The sequence below is a fragment of the Scylla paramamosain genome, chromosome 12 (genome assembly GCF_035594125.1).
Source record: "Scylla paramamosain isolate STU-SP2022 chromosome 12, ASM3559412v1, whole genome shotgun sequence".
Taxonomy (NCBI): Eukaryota; Metazoa; Arthropoda; class Malacostraca; order Decapoda; family Portunidae; genus Scylla; species Scylla paramamosain.
The window spans coordinates 3,774,571-3,795,000 of record NC_087162.1 but is presented as its reverse complement, the minus strand read 5'-3'; the positions used below and the strand labels follow the sequence as shown (position 1 = coordinate 3,795,000).

The following is a 20,430-nucleotide window of genomic DNA, read 5'->3' as shown; positions in this document are numbered from 1 at the left end:
AAAGGAAGTAAAACTGAAAGTAACAGAAAGAAGGAAATATATATAGAAATACATCCAGACGCGGAAATTGAAAATAATTAATTGAAAATAAATGAGTGATCTAAAACTCTGCAGCAAGAGATCAATTGAGAGTAACCACGACCGTAGCGTAAAAACTAAATCAGCTTAATTAAAAGTAATAGAAAAATATATAAGAACATTACCAAGTGCAATAATTGGAACTAATTAAATTTAAAATTTTAGGAGCCGCGTCAATACGGCCAACAGAAAATAAAGACCCGATACATGTTGAAGTGAATATAAATGAGAATGTAAACAAAGCAAAGAAGTGATTGAAATTAAAATGGATGGTACAATTGATCGTAGCGTAAAGTTAGAGACATAATTGCTACTGCAACACAGGTAGGAGGGACAGACATAATTGATAAGCCTCTGATAACTGCTTCCTTTGTATGTTCCTATTAGCTCCATGAACGTGTGACGGTTCAAATTTGTACGTCATGGGGCTAATATAACCATTAGTGTCACACACACACACACACACACACACACACACACACACACACACACACACATACAGTATTTGAAGGCATTTAACACCTCCGTCGGGACAAGCCTTATGTCAACACTTTCTTTTTTCATGACGTCAATGTTACCGTTGTGATACCACTACCACCACCATCGCCGCCGCCACCACCACCACCACCTCCACCACCACCACCGCCACCACCACCAAAACCATATAAGAAAAAAATAAAATATGATCACAAGGTCACAGTTTTGTAGATGGAATTTTAACATGCACTTTTTTTTTTCTTCAACATTGTCATTATTTTCTTTCTAAATCTAAACTGACATACATAATGTTCAGCAGGCATTCACTTCCTGAAATATTAGTGCATTCTTTTACGAGTTTTTATTTTGCATTATTAGCGGCGCAAACAAATTCAGTGCAACAAGTTTATCTTCTTTCACAAAACTTTTTTTTTTTTTTACCACAGCCACGTCTAAAATAGCGCCTGCAATTTTTTTTTTTTTTCCACTCTTCTCGTTTTTCTCCACATTTTCTTCAGAGACAGAACCTGTATCAGTCTGCTGCTTGAGTCTGTGGCCGTCTCAGATGAGGAAGCTTGCAACAGGTGACGAGAAAACGAAAAGCAGATGCGAGGGGAAAAGCAGGGAGTCAGGGGGACATGACGTGTGGAGGACGGCACTGCAGAGAATGGCGTGAGAACGAAATGGGCGGCGGAGAGATGAAAGACGTGCAGAGAGAGAGAGAGAGAGAGAGAGAGAGAGAGAGAGAGAGAGAGAGAGAGAGAGAGAGAGAGAGAGAGAGAGGAAACGGGGCATAGTGTAGTATAGAACGAATTAAGCACGCTGTTAAATGAAGCATGAAATATATACTGGTGCAAGGGAAGAAAGTCAGTGTGTAGCGCAGGCAATGTGTGAAAGTACCGCACTGGAAGAAGGAAATGCAAGAAGTTGGAAAGAGAGGAGGCGGGACATACTGCAGTGGATGGCGAGGTAGCGACGCTTTGTTAAGTGAACCGGAGGGTATGTACACTGGGAGGGAAGGCAGTGTGTGGTGTGCAGCGTTGTGCGGAGAGGGTGTAAGTACTGCAGGGGTGTGGAGGGAGCGGGATAACACCTGGCGCCGCGGCCCGTATCCTGACCCCGCCAGGTAACCACTGACACGGTGAAACCCGCCACTCCACACGCCCTTACTCACTAACACCACTCCCTCGCCCCCAACCCCTCCACCTCCACCAACCCTCCCTCTCAAACACCACCTCCCTCTCTTACGTTCTTCCCCTGTTCCTCCACCTCCTCTTCCTTGATATTCCCTTATTCCACACCCTCACTTGTTTCCATAGTTTCCTTTAACCCTGCACTCTTCGTCTAAAGCGCCTGTCACTCTCTCTCCCTCATCTTCCCTGCATTAAATATTCTCCTCCTCTATCTTTCCCTCCTTGACATTTGCCTTATTTCACACCCTCATTTGTCTCTATTCTTCCCTCCTCCTCTATATTACCTGCCATACCTTTCCTCTTCACCCTTATCTACACTCCACCTTAACCACCTCTTTTCACATGCCACCCTTCCTATACACCTCCACAAGCATCGGTGTAGACTGCATACTATTGGCACGGATCCCTTCTTGTCACATCGACCCGCCACCGCCTGTTCCTCCCACCTAACAATTCCAGGGAGAAATAAAGAGGCAATTTTCTCTACGCAACGCCATTAACTCCCGTCCCCAAGACAGGTAGGGTCACGCCATTACCTGTCTAAATATAACCAAGTCCAAAGGTATTCCTGGCACAACGCTCAGGACACTTGTTTGCGTGGGTTCTTGTTTTCTTCTCTTTTTTTTCGCCTTCCTGTGTGTGTTAGAGAGAGAGAGAGAGAGAGAGAGAGAGAGAGAGAGAGAGAGAGAGAGAGAGAGAGAGAGAGAGAGAGAGAGAGAGAGAGAGAGAGAGAGAAATGTTTGGCTGCATTAACGTCACTTTTATTGAACTTTCATTGTTGTTGTTGTTGTTGCCTTATGTAAACACATATGTATATCAATATTTTTCCATGGCTATCTGATTTACCTTTGAGAAAATAAGGTAATCCCCATGTCTCACTGTGATGCACGGGCAGCCCGCGGCAGGCCCTGGGAAGGGAGCAGATTTTATCGTGACTGTAAATCGATTGAGTTGTGGCGCCGCAGCATTGTGGGCATATGGCGCCGACCTCAGTTAAGAGAGCGTGCTATATCCTTCCACGACAATCTACTCAGCATGAAATAGGAGCGAACTCACATCCTTTGCGCAATCATCCGGTCCCTAGATATACGTGAGACATGCCGGTAGTTATCTATTTGTTGACACTGATAAGACTGGGGTTCTTTTACACCACGGTGAAGCAATCAAGGACTGCTATCCTCCTGGGATGGCTACGGTGGCAGAGGAAGCCACGCATTCACACAACAGCCATTTCTGCAGACATGATAACTTTTTTCCTTCCACAGTTCATAGGAGGAGGGTACAAAATGCCAGCTGCTGTCCGAATCTTCGCAAGAAAATATTGCGGGAGAAGGAACAACAATGAAATCCCATCCACGTCATTTTGATTTTAACATCACTTACTCCGAAAGATCCTGAGCTTTTTTTTTTATAATTTAGTCTCTTTCAAAGCAGTGTTCATTTATACATACTTGATATACTCGGTAACACGAACGATAACTCTCTCTTTACACCCTGCGGCACTGTGGCTTCGGATAAGACGTAGTTGATTTGTCATAGTATTTAACAATTCTGCATGCACATGTGTCACAACTACAGTAATAACAGTGGTCAATTTACAGTTTCAGTAAGACAATGCTGTTTTTTGCGCCAAATAAAGAATGCAGTCAGTTGATTCCCACTTTAAATCATCACAAGGCTGAAACTGTAAACTGTCCAAAATGGCGGCTAACACTTACACGGCATCGTCTGACGCCAGCATCACTCCTGCCTCACCTCGCTCCATTGCTGCTGAGTGAAAGACGAACGATTCCCGCCACACACGATCTTTGCTCCTTTCCATCACTCGCTCACAAAAACACGTCTACTCTTCCTTAGTTCACCACAGCTGTGCGAAGATCACCAATGGGTACTGACAGAATACCCGCGCATTCACTTTGGTCACAGGGACGCGACTGGGGCTAGCATACTGTGAGAATCGTTTGGCTGCCGGTATGAAGCAGTAATTAGCGCTTCGAATACAGTGCCTCAAACACGTTGGACACTCATAAGAATTATTTTTTGAAGGACCACAGGTACATTGTGATAGACTGAAAGTGCAGTCCCCATAAAACTATCAATAGAAATATAAAAACAGCCTTGAAAATTCCAGTAACATCCAATGTAGCCTCTTAAAAAGTCGAGATCGCGAAACGTTTTCAAATGCATTCCCAGATTCGGGGCGAGGCTCACTTCACTGTGCGGATGTGAGCCAGCTGAGGGTTGTAGGAGCCTGCATCAAGGAAAGGCGAAAAATACACATGTTCCATCTTTCATTGCCGTTCTATTCGAGTCAGTTTTTTGGTACATTACAGTGAAAGATGCGAAAACATGTAGTTCACGTGCATAGAAGTGTGAGTAAAACGAATATGAAGCAGATTCGAATCACTATAAGGTCAGGACTGATAACAGACTCCACGTAAAAGGTTGAGGAAAATATAAAGCCAGTAACAACATTTGGTTCATATAATTTAAGTAATTGCTAATTGGTGCCAGTTCCCAGTGCACAGTATTTCAAGATAATAGTAACTGGTAACTTCCTAGAGTAAATTCACCAACAAAGATAATTTGGGTTAATCTTATCGCTAATAATACGCAAATCAAAATTGACGGAGAGGTTTTTGTGTCAGGATTATCTTGTCTCTGTATATTGAATGTTTGATTCGTTTCTGGCCACTTGACAACTGCTTGAGTACTATGTAAAGATAAGCAACCAGAGTGGTCCTTAGCACACGTATTTTATTAATTGCTTCACAAAGCTTTATTTTAATTCTAAAGTACGTAATGGTATTTTTTCCCTCCTTTTTTTTAAGTTTGAGAGGCTCTTAGATCAGTACTTTTCCTCCACCTTCTCTTCTTCTTCTTCTATAGGTTGTTGCTCTACTAACACTAATTCTTCCGACTCTTCCTCTTCTGCTATTTCCTTTCCCTCCTCTTCTCTCTCCCTCTCCTCCATTTCTTCGGCCAATTCTTCCAAGTAGCGTCTAAAGGATATAATTAGCACGTTTAAGTTATCATTGACGGGAAGACTTGAAACAGCCGGTCGCTTCTCACTTGTGCAATTAATCCTTTGTTTATGCCAAGGAAATTGAGACTCTTGCTGGGGTTTCTCTAGCGTGTGACTGGGAATATCCTTTGTGTCTTCAGAGTGTAAGGGAGTCTCATTGCGTTGCCTTATGTGGTGCAGTGGTGGGGTCGGAGAGGAGCTGTTGGGTGTTGTGTGGATGGATTTTTTCGTGACGTCTGTATTGAGGTGTGGCGTGAGGTGGTGTGGCATGCACGTGTCTGTGGTGAGTCCCAGGGGTGGTGAGGGGGATTCAGGTTGCTGTGTTGTTTCTGGTTTTGTCCTTTGAACAGTAGATGTTGTGACGACGGTCTGGAAAGAAGAGGAGAAAGAGGAAGAAAATGGTGGTGTTTGTAGTGGATGCGTTACGGACACGGGAGGCCTGGCGGTGGCTGAAGGGTGATGGGAACAGTTTGTGGTGGTGACTGATGCACTGCTTGCCCGCTTCCTCCTTGCTCTCTTGTGTTTGTTTCGTGAGCCAGTCCATGATTTCAGAAGACTCGTGATCTGTGTCCAGAGGTTGCCAAATGCCCGGGAGAGGCTCATGCGCGGCATGCGAGGGTGGACAGTGGCACAGAAGCCGCCGCGGAACACCAGATTGAAGTACGTGTGGAAGACAATGGTGGCCGCCCGGTTTTTTATCTTGTTGAGGCAGACGGCGAACTGCAGGTCACACCGGCAGTGGCTCCTGGAATGCGGCAGTGTGGTGACTGATCTGTGCTGTGATATTCACGGATGTTTGTTACGTCTGCGCACGTAAATTCCATGGAAATTTGCCTATTTATTGCTAATGAACTCATCTAAGGACACTAACTGTAAGGAATCCTAATTCATTCATAAACACATTCACATACTAAAATTTTTGTCATGCATTTTTCACAAGAGGAGGATGATCACACGCGGCACGAAGGGCGTTCAGGAGCAGGGCAAGGAGGTAGTCCATACATTGGCTTCGGCGTGGTGTTGATGGCGCCGCGGTAGTACACGTAGGACGGCAGCTGGACGGGACACAGGTCATGCAGGCGGCAGCAGTGGTCAACGGGCCCCCACGCCCCCAGCTCCGCCAGGTCCTGCGCTGTCTGTCCCAGCCCACACCACAGAGCGCCTGAGGAACACCACGGGTTACGTGCACACTGGGATGCTCTGACAATAAATGTACAAGTAAAAAGTGCCAAAATACAGTGTAATTATAGAGAGAAGATAGAATTGAAATAGATAATGAGAGCATTTGATTGTCTCATTTAATGCACGTGTTTTCCAACTTTATATAAACGGTGGATGTCACGTTGAAAGAGCAACAATCACGAACAATCCATGACAGCGAAACCTCACCAGGAGCGCGTCCCTGAATCAGCGAGGTAATGGACCACTGGGGCGGCGATGGTACGGGAGGCTCCTCTAACTCCAAACACTCCTCCACTACCTCCAGGAACTTGTCCACTGTCACCAACTGCATGGTGGCTTGGGTCTCTCGCCGCCACCGCGCCACCTGCAGGGTTTTTGCCTCCTGTGTCCTTTGGAGAGTCAGCTCAAGTCAAGAGACGGGAGACAGACAAGGGAGGCAGCAGTGTGAACAATTTGCAACAAGGGATGATAATGTCCCGGGGATGGAGGGAACCTTGTAAGTACACTGCTGTATTTAGAAGAGATTCCTGATTTAGTGGATCAGAATAACCTATTGAAGCTTACATGAGACGATCACTGAAGGTACAGGCAAAAATGTGTCCTTCAGGGGATGTGTGCTGCAGTACGAGGAGCTGCTCACACACCACGAGGGCGGGGCGGGAGGATGTTCTAGCCTCTGCGTTGTCAGACCCGATATGGCCGTCACCCAGGTACCTGGCGGGGTCAGCCTAAGCTTGACTGACTATAGACAACGTTGATGGCACACTCTTCCAAAAGCTTAAGTAAATGAATGAATAGATAAGTGAAAAAGAAAAGGTGAGATACTGTACTACATACGTACAGTCACCCATAAAAGTTGATGCGAGTCCGTGTGTGTGTGGACCCGTGCCTTCCCCACCCCTTTCCATACGGCGAGTCTATCTAACGATGTGACGACGCACATACCCATACACACGCCAGCAGAACTGTGACTTGATGTATTGAAGTAAGAAAAGGATTACGTTTGTCAATCGTATGTTATCGGTAATCATAAGCAGTTACATATTCAATGTCGTATGATATGATATGAAGGTTAGAGCCCTTTCGATGTCTAAGCCTTCATGAGGCAAGTGAGCAATGATGACGGTAAAGCTGGTCGAGATGCATTCGAATCATTTCGGAAATTTGTTTCGTATCCCATACTCGCCGTATAGAAAGAGGTGGGGAATGCACAGGCACACACACACACACACACACTTTTATGAGTGGCTGTATCCTCTTCTCTCCACATGCAGTTCTCTACGTTAAGGATTTTTGTCTTCTCATGACAATAGAAGATACTTAACATTGTGTATATGTGGTTTCCGACAAACTCGTAATGTCCATTCATAAACAATAATGAAATCATTCGTTGTGCGTTCGTATGTAAAAACTGTCACCTAACAAAACGACAGTAGTTATGTAGATTTTTAGTCTTTCGTAGGACTTATCCAGCTTACTGCCTGGGAAGTTTTTACTTGTATAAAGGCTGGCCTTGATCCAACACCAGACATGACTAACAGTGATAAATGTCTGCAGTGTTTCAAATGTTACCAACCATAAACTTTATCAAACTGACTGAGAAAAAAAAAACCAACATAAAAGTGTCAGACACACAGAAAAGCACAAAAGTTAATAAATACACAGAAATACGTTTTAGAAGGTCATAAAATCGCTATGCTACAGCGAGGGAAAGTAATGGGCAGTCATGACTCATGAACATTACATAGACGACCAGACTCACATTTTTTTAATGCTGGATTTGTTCCAATCTGTGCATAAAAAGGAAGAGACGAGACAAGTTTGTGATTTCATATATATATTATCTTTTTTCTGATATAGTGCAATTTTCTGACGGATGAAGCTATCGGTTAGAAATATTCTAAATAGAGAGCCCCAAGAACCGCTGAAATATTAGTACCTTGTTTATCAGTTTTCCTTACCTCCGGGATCGACTCTCGCCTTCAGGTTCGGGGTGTCCGGCATCAGAGGCAGCCTGTGCAGGGCCACGCTGCCTCTCCTGTTTTTCATGCTGTGTCTCGTCTGGCCTGGAAAAAGGGTGGTGGGCATGGTAACCCCATACCATCGCCACACACATCACCGTCAGCACCACACAGGTCGTCCTTCCAACCACCATTACCTCGTCAGGTGTAAACACTTGGAAGAGTGTTGTGGTTTTGAACAGTAGATGGCAGGCCTCTGACTGTTCAGTATATTTATTTCTTGGTTCACTTATACTTGGCTCTGTATTTCTTTATTTTCTCTCAACAACAGCAAAAAAAAAAAAAAAATCATGGAACTGCAGAAACATCAATTTTTAGTTATATTTAGATAGATATCTTGAATGTCAGTCACCCCTGAAGATGCTTTTAGTTGAGATGTGATACGGACAGGTGTGATAGAAAACATCAATGATGACGGTCTCTTTTTGGTTTGAAAATTATAACCTTAAAATGAAAAGCTTTCATTAAAGGCATTCACATCTTAGCGTAGTTAGCCCTTCAACACTCAACTCTCTTTCTCGTGTCATAATAGAAAATGCATTGACTTACAGTAAACGTGTTGTGAACGGAAATTTAAGGAAATTTAATTGTTATAATCTTACAGAATGAACGATCAAAAGAGTTGCATCCATCATAAGAAAAAAAAAAATAAATAAAAAATAAATAGCATGAAATTCATTTTTTTTTATAGATATCATCTTTATTTCTTTTTCTTTAAGCGAATTTGATTATCAAGGATAAGTAAATATTCTGAAAAATACACAATTTTATATATTTACTTCACAATTCATATTTGGCTAAATGTATAATAAACTTTACACCAATATTATAGTGTCATGATGAAATTAAGTACGAGTCATGTAATAGTGATTTATTTTATTTTAAATCTACAAATAGAACAAAAATGATTAAAAGTTTCTTTCAATACATAAAATACATGTTACTTTTTTAGTTGCTTTTATTTGGTTAACGTTTTTCTGTAAACTTACATACATAAATTTCAGGTTTACACAAGCCGTCCCTAGCAGCGCTGGACCAGAGTTGTGTTTGTCATTCCCGGGAGGTGTTGTATAGCTGCCGCGCCGCTGACACTGAAACCATGGTGGAGGAAAACGAGAGACCACAGGCTGGCTTCCAGTTCAGCAACTTTGGGAGGTGAGTGATGAGTGTGGTGTGTGTGAGGGAGTGTGTTGTGAGGGTTTGAGGGAGAGTTGTGGTGGTGGGCTTCTCGCGCCGGTGTATTTGTAACTTGGTCATCATTCACTCTGCAGTGCTGACTGTGGCTTCTATTATCCTTAACTGCTAAATTTGTGGTCTTGGAAAGTACAGGAATTATGGAAATAACCTTTGCCTACCAGTTTCCAGACAGTGATTATTTATCTCTGAACACAAAGTGATGCTTTTTCAGTTCGTGACTTGCGTAGTGAAGGGACCAGCAGTGAAATTAATTAACTAAATAAATTCTAAACTGACGTAACCAAACCCTCACATAAAAATGCTAATGTTATTTCAGTATTATCTATTCCTACCTCCCATTTCAAATAATTCTTAATCAAGAAAAACATTCCATGGAGTGATGTTTGGAGTTAGGGTAAATTTATAGTTTAAGCCAATGTCCCCAATCTCTACCCACGGCCCCCCAATCCCTCAAGCAAACTTGGGGGCCTGTGGGGAACCTAACCTAACCTAACCTGCCCACGCAGCTTATGGGTACTTATAGAGACTTCCTATTGGTGCAACTCGTGGTGTTAAGTGGTGGTAGCACGTGATTGGCCTGAGGAATTATAGACACAGTGATCCTATCCAGCAGCTACCCACAATTCAAAGCATTAAACAACTGAAGTTCAGGCAACAATATGCCATTTATGTTTACCTGTGGACTTAGAAAAAGTTGAGAGCGCTGTGCATTCCCAGGCCTATTGTGGCGTTATTATTAATTTCCGACAAGTAGTGTAATCATTAGAAATGATGTGAATAGTGAGAAGAACAAAATGAGGTAGGTTATTACCACGTAGTGTGTAATGGCTTAAACTATAATAAAACCGGAGTTAGATTGATTCCCAAGTAGAGATAACAAGAGTTCATCTTCATCTTGTGTTTTGTTTATATGGTCTCACCTCCACCAAAGTGCTCTGCAGGACCCACATGTCTTGATCCACATAATGTCACTAGTAATCACACTGTACATGCCATTTTGTCCCTTTCTCTGGTAAACTCTGGAACTGCTTCCTTCTGTATTTCCACCTTCCTATGACTTGAATTCCTTCAAGAGGGAGTTTTCAATACACTTATCCTTCAATTTTTGACTCCCGCTTCTGACCCTATTTGGGGACTGGCATCTTAGCGAGTTTTTTTTTTTTCATTGGATCTTTGTTGCCCTTAGCTGGTGTCCCTCCTACATAAAAAAAAAAAAGTCAAATTTTCCATGTCGTTTTTAATTCTTTCTTAAAACATGGTGAGATCTATAGCCCTTGTGATGTCAAGTGGCAGTTTATTTATTGTATTTGTGGCAGCAGAGCTGAAAGCATGCAGTCCAACATTTGAAGTAAACCTTGGTTCATGAAGTGTAATTCATGTTGCTGCTCTATGAGTATTAATAACTTCACCTGTTTGTATTACATGTCGTAATTCTCTCAAATATGGTGGATGGCCTTGCCTTTACAGGTAACCAGAGGAGCTCACTCAGAACAGGAGTGATTCTCTCTCTTGGTGAGGTCTCTTTAATGAATCTTGCAGCTATAGGTGGGTGTAACTGCAATAACAATATTGGGTTACTGGTTATCCAGTAATTATTTTTCCCACGTTATGGATTCATCAGTATCGCTGATACTTTTAGTTTCAAATTAGTGATAATTGATGATTTTAGTTTTTGGAACATGAGCTCTTTGAAGTTTTAAACTTTCAAAATTAAATGTAGTTATTTTATTTAAAACAGTGCTCTTCATTTGTGAAGAGACAGAGTAAACATTGAATTTAATTTTTTTTCTAAGATTTTTTAGTTGTCTAAGATAAAGATATAAATAAAGATTTGGATTTATCAGTTTTTGCATTGAAAACATTAATATCACTATTGCTAGTATTGTAATTTTGGATTTATTGATTTATCGGTTATCACCTTATCAGGTGATAAATTTATCAGTACTTATCAATTATATATTGGTAATTGCTAATAAGGTTATTATCACCAGTTTGTTGGTTATCATAATAAATTTTTTTCATTGTCACACCGAGCTTTGCTTGCAGCTCTGTTGAATATCTTCTGTAACTTCCTCAATTGGAACTTTGGCAGATTATAGTAGATGGAGTTGCAGTAATCTACTCTTGGTACAAAATTCTTAATCACCTATGTCTTGACTGAATCCTCATCCAGATACCTCTTGATAAATGCATTATTTCTAAGATGACATTCAGCAATCTTAACAACATTCTTTATCAGACATTTCAAAGTTTGAGTGGAATCTAACAACATTCCCAAATCACAAACACTTTCAACAATATGAAGTTCATTACCATTTAATTAATTGTAGTTTTAGGACACAGGTGGCTTTTTGGAATGTGAGTCTGGTTTATTGAAATTTTATTTATTTATTTATTTATTTTTTTTTTTTGTCCATCAAAAATTCTGAACTTTCATATTTTTTGGAGTATTTTAATCTTTTGTCCTAAAATCAATTTTTTTTTAGTGAAGTAAAATTACATTTATTGGACTACTTAGAGTTATACACTTTTATACTTATGTAATATGTGTTGCAACCATCATTTCAGAAATGAAGCTTTGGTAGCCAGAGGGTTTCAGATGCCAAAGTGCCGTAAGACTGGCACCACCATTGCTGGCATTGTCTTCAAGGATGGCGTTGTCCTTGGAGCAGACACACGAGCCACTGAGGGGGACATTGTGGCTGATAAGAACTGCTGCAAGATTCACTACTTGCAGCCAAACATGTACTGCTGTGGAGCAGGTTTGTATTGCTATAGGTGGGCTTTCGACTTTTACAGCATTCATTATATCATGATGTACAGGGCTGCTTCAGTATGATTCTGTATGAAGTAAAAAGAGACCCTTCATGACAGCATTGATGTATGTTAGTGAAACTTAGATATGAAAACAAGTTATTTGAGAGGTGCTTTTGCTATGACTTGGATGGATTAGAAAAAATATTAAAAATGTATAAAGGACATTTGGTTTGTCCTTTTAGAAATTAAGGAATGATTGAAGTGAAAGCACACTTTGCAGAGAGTTGAATACTCCTTTTGGTTCATCAGGTACGGCAGCTGACTTGGAGATGACCACGCAGATGATGGCCAGTCAGCTGGAGCTCCACCGTCTTAACACAGGCCGCCAGGTGCCTGTCATAGCTGCCAACACCATGCTGAAGCAGATGTTGTTCCGTTATCAGGTACAGCACACACACACACACACACACACACATCTCTTGCATGCTGTTGTTACCATAAAGTTGATGTTACTTAAGCTTTGGATCTATTTTGTGATGAGCTACTGTAGAGTAAAATTGCATGGTTTTGCTTGTCTGCTGTTTATTGTCATACATTTTTAATTAGTTTTATTTTCAATATTGAAACATTTAAAAAAACAGTAAGTCAGAGTGCTTAACAAATATAAGTTGTCTTGCATTGCCTTTGATACCTGATTCCTTTCTGAAATTTCTCTTTCAGAATAATTTAGATTTTTTAGAAGTCCAAATCCTTGTTATTATTTGTTATGTTTTTGCTTTCTCTTGCCTCCCATCATAACATTGGCACAGGAGGGGGTGGAAAGTGTCCAGGAAGCTCATTTCTCAAGGTGATGAAGGGATACATTGAATATAATACATAATACAGACTACATGGTACATAAATAAATCATACAAAAGACCTATATAAATACCTTAGGATCCAAGATAAATTAATTTCTGTACAGAATGAGTGTTTAATAGTGAGAAAGGGCATGTAAACATATGGATGAAAAGTCAGCATACATACATAATTGCAATCATACGAACAGGCAAACATGATGCATAGATTGAATACATGATGAAAATAAATATGTGAATAAAACATTCATAAAATACATTAAAAAGATGAAAATACAAAACTTAGTAGTAAAAAAAGGAGGAGGGGAAAAATGAACAGACAAAATAAATACATAAAATACAAGTGCTATGTACAAGTATCACTAGGATTGTCTCATCTACCAGCAATGGTGCAGGGGCAGGGTTATGCTTGAGGGTCAGCAGGCACCCCAGAAACCATGTTGTTGGTTCCTGGCTTCTCTATGTTGGTCCTGGAGGGCGGTGAACTGTTCCCAGTCCATGTCTTCCAGTCACTGCCAGACTCCCAGGGTCCTCCTGGCTTGCTGGACCCGGCTTGCCATGTGAAAGGTGTATCCACTTCCTGAGATGTGAAGTCCCAGGAACTTCCCATGTGGTCGGAAGCCGACCAGGCCCTTGTCCACCAACAAGAGGGCGGGATTGTGGGTGACCAGGGGGATGACTGCAAACTTGTCTTGATCCTGCACTCTGTGTACACATTGACTGAGGCATTCTCCCTCTTAGGAATTTAAAGACCTCTTGGATCTTCATCCAGGTGTGGATACATGTCACCTCCTCTCTCATCTCAACCTCATATTGGTAGACTAAATCATCCAGCTTGAGGCAGAAGACTGTCCTGTGGGCCTTCAGTTCCCAAAGGAGGATGGCAGTGAAGTTCTTTTGTGAAAGCTTCCGAAGCATGTTCTCCTGAAAGACTGCATCAGTGTCTTTGTAGCCATGAGAATGACCATCAGTGGAGGGGATGAGTTGCATCACTCATGGTAGGGGCCTGGAGCTGCAGGAGTTGGCTTCTTCTGTCAAGCTCCTTGGGCTGAGAGTGCTTGGCCTTGATGTGTCTTATGGCCAAGGGTCTGAGGGAACCCAAGGGTCTGCCCTGGACCATCTGTTGAGCAGGAGCTAGTGAGAGAGGCACAGAAAGCAGGACATATAGCATGGACACTGTGGAAGTTACATAGAAAAACAGGCCACAACAGACCTTGCGGTCCTCATGAGGTGATCTGACCTAAGACTACTAAGGTGATAGTAGAAGAAAAGGACAGAAAACCAGAATGCTATCTCCCCACCCTCCACTCCCTCCGGCATAAACTGTACAGGAAAAATAGGTCGGAAAGAAATATATTATGGGGTTAGAGGGGGAAAAAAAACCCGAAGGAAATTTTATCGGAAAGAAAGAAAATAGATGAAATGAGGTGCCCACATTTCCTGAGGGCAAGGAAGTTAATCACTAGCAAACAAACACTGTTAGCCGCGGATTCCAGGCAAGATATTTATCAAGACGGCGTTTAAAAGTCTCAGTGGTGTTACAGTCCTGAGGAAGCCCATTCCATAGATTTACAAATTGATGGAAAAGATTTTTTGATACATGAGAGTTGAAGGATTTCCCATCAATTTTGCAACCGTTTCCTTGTGTGTAACTTGAAGAGTTTATTGTGAAATATTTACTGCAGTCCATGTTATCAATGCCTCTGATGATTTTAAACACATGTATTAAGTTGCCTCTTAGTCTTCTTCATGTTAATGGGAAAAGATTTAATTCTTTAAGACACTCTTTGTATGATTTGTTTCTTAGGCTTGGTATCATTTTTGTTACTCTACGCTGAACTCTTTCTAATTTATTAATGTCTTTCTGGTAATAGCGGCACCTTGCTTGAACGCAATATTCCAAAAGGGGACAGACTAAAGAGTTATACAAAGTGAGGATTGTATCCTTTTGTATTCAAAAGATCTGCCGATTAAGCCAATTACCTTATTTGCTTTCTTTACAACTTCTGAACATTGTTGGCTAGGTTTTAAGCTACTCAATATTGTCACTTCTAATTTGTAATTTACCTTCAATTAATCACTCAATTACCTTGTCAACACTTAAGTTGGGTACCATTTAAAATATACTTTGCTTTCATGTTTCAATACCCTATGTAAAGCACTTTGCATTTATCTGCATTAAAACTCAGCTGCCAGGTTTGTCCCCACTCAGTCAATTTGTCAAGATTTTTCTGCATTTCTGTTACTTGTTCATTAGAGACTGGAATTCGCAAATTTGGTATCATCAGCAAACTTTGATATTATTTTGGTAACAGTCTCATCTATGTCGATATAAACAAGGAAGAGAACAAGTCCGAAGACTGATCCCTGTTGTACCCCGCTGGTTACATTAGTCCACTTGGATGCTTTCCCATTTATCACTACTCTTTGTTTACGGTTATTTAGCTAGTTTTCAACCCATCGCAACATGTCACCTTGGATACCGTGTGATTTTAGTTCAGTCAGTAAGCGTTTGTGGGAGACTGTCAAAGGCTTTTTGAAAATCAAGATATATTATATCTACCGCTTTACTCTCGTCGTACAGGTTCAGAATATCATAGAAGAAGTCTAAGAGGTTCGTCAAACGCGTGTTTGTTGCAGAAGCCGTGTTGAGTATTTTTAAGTAAGTTGTGTTCTTCTAAGTGATTAATGAGTTTATCTCTCATTAGTGTTTCAAGCATTTTGCATATGACTGAGGTTAAGCTAATTGGCCGGTAATTACATGGTAAAGATTTACTGCCTTTTTTGAAAATCAGAGTTATGTTAGCGAGCTTCCATTCATCAGGCATTGTACCAGACTGCAAGGATTTGTTGAACAACAGGGTTAATGGTTTAACTAATTCTGATTTCGCTTCTTTTAAGATGGTGAGATCTTGTCAGGCCCGGGTGACTTGCTGACTTTGTTTATCGATGCATTTTGACACATCACTTTCTGTTATATTGATGCTACTTAGGACTTTGTTGTTATTAAGCTGGACTGCTGGCACTGTAGGGATGTCGCTGAGTCTTCTGTAAATACTGAGGCAAAAGAAACTGTTTAGAATGTTACTAATTTGCTCCTTGTCATTAGTATAATTCCATTTACATCAATTATGGGTCCAATAGTTGAAGTAATCACTCTCTTTTGCCTGATAAAGCTATAAAATTCCTTCGGAATCGTTTTACTCTGGTTTGCAACATGTAACTCGGTGGACCCTTTTGCTGTGTTTGATTAACCTCTTTACTTTACATCTTAGTGATTTTAACTTTAATCATAAACAGTCCCCATCAGTACTTTGTATTTTAGTGTTGATGAAGTGAGTGGTGTCACTCACACAAGTGGTAGGGATGACGTTAAACTAGTCCTCACTTGTGTTCATCTATACAGAAGCAGTGTAGAGAATGGAGTTGCATCACCGATCTTTATACACAGGCTCAAATGTACACAACCTTGGTGCTGTTGAGATGTGGTAATGATGATCAGGAGAGTGATAGTGATGTAAATACCATATTCCACACAGGGCTATGTTGGTGCTGCCCTGGTGCTTGGTGGTGTTGACAAATACGGCTCCCACATCTATTCCATTCACCCTCACGGCTCCACTGACCGCCTGCCCTACACCACCATGGGCTCTGGCTCCTTGGCAGCCATGTCAGTCTTTGAAGCTCGGTGGAAGCCTAACATGGAGGTGAGAATTATATAGTTGGGTCCTGCAGATTTAGTGGAAGTTTTGCTCTGTAGGTTGACTTAAGATCTGTGTTTTGCCTATTTTATTGGTATTGAATGCAGAGGCTGTGGAGCTTTATTAGATTTATCATTAGGCAAAAAAATATAGTATGTAGATCAGTGAATATGTGGAAAAGAGTGAAGTGTATGTGATTGTATGGTATCGTAGAGAAAGTGTGGGAAAAAATGGATTCCAGCAGTAGTCAGCTGGTGTGAGGGAATGGTGACAACACCACACCACTTTTTCCTTGCCATATTATCATCCTATCCTTTGATTCAACTTGTTATGATCAGCTGTGTGGTGGATCCCTGTAAAGTGAAGACAGGGGTACTTTATCTTCTCTGACAGGAGCCAGGGGGAGTAAGAGAGTGGTGTGAATGAGTGTAAGTGTGAAAGATGTGTGCCTTGTTTTAGGTAATCCCTTTTTGGGAGAGAGAGCCTTGGTAAAAGTATATATGTGTTTTATAATCATTATTTTGTTTTGAAATTTAATAAAGGGACTACAGATGAGTATTCTTCTGTCATCATGAAGTAATGATCAAAAATACTTGGAACATTCCATTGAAGTTATCATCTGTTTCATTCCAAGCTGGACGAAGCCAAGCAGCTGGTGAGGGATGCCATTGCAGGTGGTGTGTTCAATGACCTGGGCTCTGGGTCCAATATTGACTTGTGTGTTATCACCAAGGATGGTGCCACAATGACACGTCCCTATGATGTGGCTAACGTGAAGGGCCAGAGGTGAGTGACAACTTGATTTTCTTTGTGAAAATACTTTTGCCAATGTAGTTAAAATGAAAGATGATTTTAGATAGAGGTTTTACAAGCAGCTGTTGGAATCCTTTCAGTCTCTCGGGCCCCATAGTAAATAATATATTCTTAATGCTTATACTGGCTTTATTCATGTACCATAATTTTGCTACAAAGTAATTTGATTTTTTTTTTTTTCACAATGACATGGCAACATTATTACTGTTTATGTATCAGTTTGTGTTGTCAGTAATTATTATTAATATATTGTTATGTGACATTTTGGTCACAACACTTAGATGTGATATAATCCACTGGTTGGTTATGTTAAGATATTCATAATATTTTTGTGTTTAGCAAAATGAATACATGCTGCATAGTACATGAATAATAGTGTTTTAAGTATTTAAAAACATCAGATTTGTCAGTTTCACTCTTATTTGTTTTAAATTCAAGATGTGTAATTTTTATTTTTATTTCACGATGTTCCCTGAAATTAATGCCATATTAGATATTATCCACTGTAGTGCACACAAATGTACAAAATATGTATTAAGAAATAATCAGATGTTAGATATTGTCCATTATAATGCCTATAAATATACAAAATATATTTAAAAGAAGAATCAGATAAATCAGCTAAGTTTGAATTAACTATTATGTGCCTTCAAAACCAACAAACAAAAAAGTTAGTCTTCTAAGTATATAGTTTGGAATGTATGTAAAATATTGTATAGGGCTGAAATTCTGTTTAATTTGCAGAGTTGGCAAGTATGAGTACAAACGTGGGGTGACAGAAGTGCTCAACACTGTTGTGCGGCCCATCGAGATTGTGTCTGAGACAGTCAAGGTGGTGTCTGAGGAGGACATGGATACTGCTTAGCCACACTGGCCTCATATTCAATAATTACAGATACTATTTACAAGCTTATTGTGTTATTCACATGGAATGTGAATTTGTTTATTCATTGTTCAGTAAGCCTGTGCCTATAATAACACTGAAGTATTTAGAATTTCGTCATATTTTGAACACACACTGCTGCAACTATTTGGTATGAAAGGTTTTATCCTTAGAAATTTTGTGATCTAAAAATGTTTAATTAAGGAAAGAAGGGAGGAGCAGCTGCCAGTTACATCTTCGTGGTTTTGTAGGAGAGGCACAGGTAATCAGCTGTGTGTTTGAATAAAGCTCTGTGAGATTTGTAATTTGGATTTGTCTTGCTCCTTAGAGGTTATGATGAACTGTTTTTTATAAGCATAGAAGATTACCAGAAGCCAGATGCTGAGACAAAAATATAAGATCTTAGTGTGATGACTGTTACTCATTAGAGTCTAGTATTGGTAATTTCAGCCACTGAATTTTACATTTACCCTGGTGTAACTTTAAGCGTTATGAAATTTTCCTTAATGTCTTATGGACTTAGTATCATTGTAATTGTAAGGCACTATAGGTTCTTTTCATTCTGGGTTCAAGAGTTTCCAGTTTATTGATGAACATAATTTTAAATTTTAAAAGAACAAAGATCAAAATGTGCCTTACCTTACTATTTTATTAATGTTATTGTGTCTGTCTTTTCCTAATCTTTGCTATCACCCATAGGACTCACATTAATTAGCATTTATGATTATGCATTACTGATTTTTACAACTCTGCCTTCAGTCCATGGTGTGTGATGGTGGACACTTTATGAAAGAAGCAGTTTAGGACTGATTAATAGATATGGCAAAAGCATTTTAAGCACTTTTATAATTTTTTTTAATTGTGTTAATAATTTGTAAAATTAGTCAGTCTACCTCTAATACAATTATTTTCTACAAGGCTGTCATGTTAGAGATATCTCATTAGAAGGACTCTTGAAACCCTTTATTTCCTTCTACACCCCATCCAATGTCCCCTTTTTAATCTCATTATTGGTAAAGTTTGGCACCAAAAATACAATGCAGATCATTAATTCACCTTAAAGGCCCTTTCTATTCACCGTCTTCTCTCCACCTTCCTACTTACTCATGACACTCACTGCTCTAGTTCTAGATCCAAGTTATTTGAAGCAATGACTCAATACACCTGTTTCAGTGGAAAAGAGTTCTTCAATCTGAATTAGTAACTTGCGAGTCTTACTTCATTATTACTCTTGGATGACCCATTGAGAGATGGCAGCAGTGTTCTTAATGTGAAAAGTCATGTCAGATTGAATCTTGGTTGTGTAAGATGACTTTGTTCCTGTATTTTAAGGCCACGTCATGTGAAAATTGTGTTACAGAACTTCACATGGGAGGAAGACTGACTGTATATTGTAACAACTGAATTCATACTTTTGGCATTATATAAAGAGGAATAGGTCTTGTAGGCACTTCTTTAGACTCATTAATTAATTCTTATAAATTTTGTGGGATGCTAGTAGTGGAAAAAAAAATGAAAACAGTGCAAAAAATATTTTGTTTACTTGTGTTCATATAGCAACAGAGAGAGAGAGATAGAGAAATATGTTTGCTGATGATGGACTTAATGGTGGTGGCTGGTCTCTTCCAGAAGTGAGGGTTGGTGTCCTCTACCATACCATATGCCATCTTTGTTTTCTTTCTCTTCATTCTGTATTGTGGTCAAAGATGGTGGGCTGGAGACCTGCTCACCTTTGTCCTTTTTTCCCATTGTGAAAGTGGTGATTTAGATTCAAAGGTGCAGTAGTGACTTATTCACTTGAAATGGCTGTGTTTCCATTGATGAATGGTGACTGGCACTGAGTTTAGCTTAGGAGATATTCAGAGTTGTCAAGATGGTGAGGTAGTCTTGTTTTGAAGATCATGGTGATGTGTGCCTTCCTTGTGGATGAGCTCTTTATAGCAGGCATCAAATATTTATTTATTTATTTATTTATTTATATATTTATTTATTTACTTATTTTTTATGTAAGAGGAACACTGGCCAAGGGCAACAACAAAAAAAAAAAAAAAAACCCACTGAGATGCCATTCCCAGAAAAGGGTCCAAAGCAGTAGTCAGAAATTGAAGGATAAGTGTCTTGAAACCTGCCTCTATTTATCTATATTTGTTTATTTACTTATTTATTTATTTATTTATTTTCTCCCAGAAAAGATCTCTGTGCACTGGGCATTATATGTACATGTGCCACTGATTAATATTTTTGTT

At 40.0% G+C, this 20,430-nt stretch overlaps 2 protein-coding genes and 1 long non-coding RNA gene across 6 annotated transcripts in view; 1 reads left to right on the top strand and 2 right to left on the bottom strand.

The window, feature by feature from the left end:
- Positions 1-1,666, bottom strand: part of LOC135105539 (uncharacterized) — a 16,029-nt gene extending 14,363 nt beyond the window's left edge. Inside the window, exon 1 of the mRNA XM_064013747.1 lies at positions 1,649-1,666. The gene's annotated coding sequence lies outside the window, so the exon portion shown is untranslated. The remainder of the gene's footprint in view (positions 1-1,648) is intronic.
- Positions 1-3,852, bottom strand: part of LOC135105542 (uncharacterized) — a 122,261-nt gene extending 118,409 nt beyond the window's left edge. The window contains exon 1 of one of the 2 annotated variants that reach the window (XR_010270893.1): positions 3,467-3,852. This is a non-coding gene — a long non-coding RNA (uncharacterized LOC135105542). The remainder of the gene's footprint in view (positions 1-3,466) is intronic. The other variant, XR_010270892.1, reaches the window with a different exon arrangement.
- A 1,072-nt stretch (positions 3,853-4,924) lies between these two features.
- LOC135105540 (proteasome subunit beta type-7-like) lies at positions 4,925-18,489 on the top strand. Of its 3 annotated transcripts, XM_064013748.1 has the most exons (9): positions 6,196-6,451; positions 6,563-6,665; positions 7,942-8,090; positions 8,981-9,131; positions 11,742-11,935; positions 12,240-12,373; positions 16,327-16,494; positions 17,123-17,274; positions 18,046-18,489. In XM_064013748.1, exons 1-9 carry the CDS (start codon positions 6,211-6,213, stop codon positions 18,164-18,166), a joined length of 1,413 nt encoding a protein of 470 aa, XP_063869818.1. In that variant the 5' UTR covers positions 6,196-6,210; the 3' UTR covers positions 18,167-18,489. The 3 variants fall into 3 exon arrangements, with proteins under 3 accessions (XP_063869821.1, XP_063869818.1, XP_063869820.1); XM_064013751.1 differs by lacking the exons at positions 6,196-6,451; positions 6,563-6,665; positions 7,942-8,090 and adding an exon at positions 4,925-5,056; XM_064013750.1 differs by lacking the exons at positions 6,563-6,665; positions 7,942-8,090.
- Positions 18,490-20,430: the final 1,941 nt, after the last annotated feature.

Excerpts from the sequence above, each read along its gene's own strand:
- LOC135105540 (XM_064013748.1), top strand. The coding sequence starts at position 6,211 with ATGGTACGGGAGGCTCCTCTAACTCCAAACACTCCTCCACTACCTCCA. Across the intron at positions 8,091-8,980 it reads TCACCGTCAGCACCACACAG|GTTTACACAAGCCGTCCCTA; the intron begins GTCGTCCTTCCA and ends CATAAATTTCAG. Across the intron at positions 17,275-18,045 it reads GCTAACGTGAAGGGCCAGAG|AGTTGGCAAGTATGAGTACA; the intron begins GTGAGTGACAAC and ends TTTAATTTGCAG.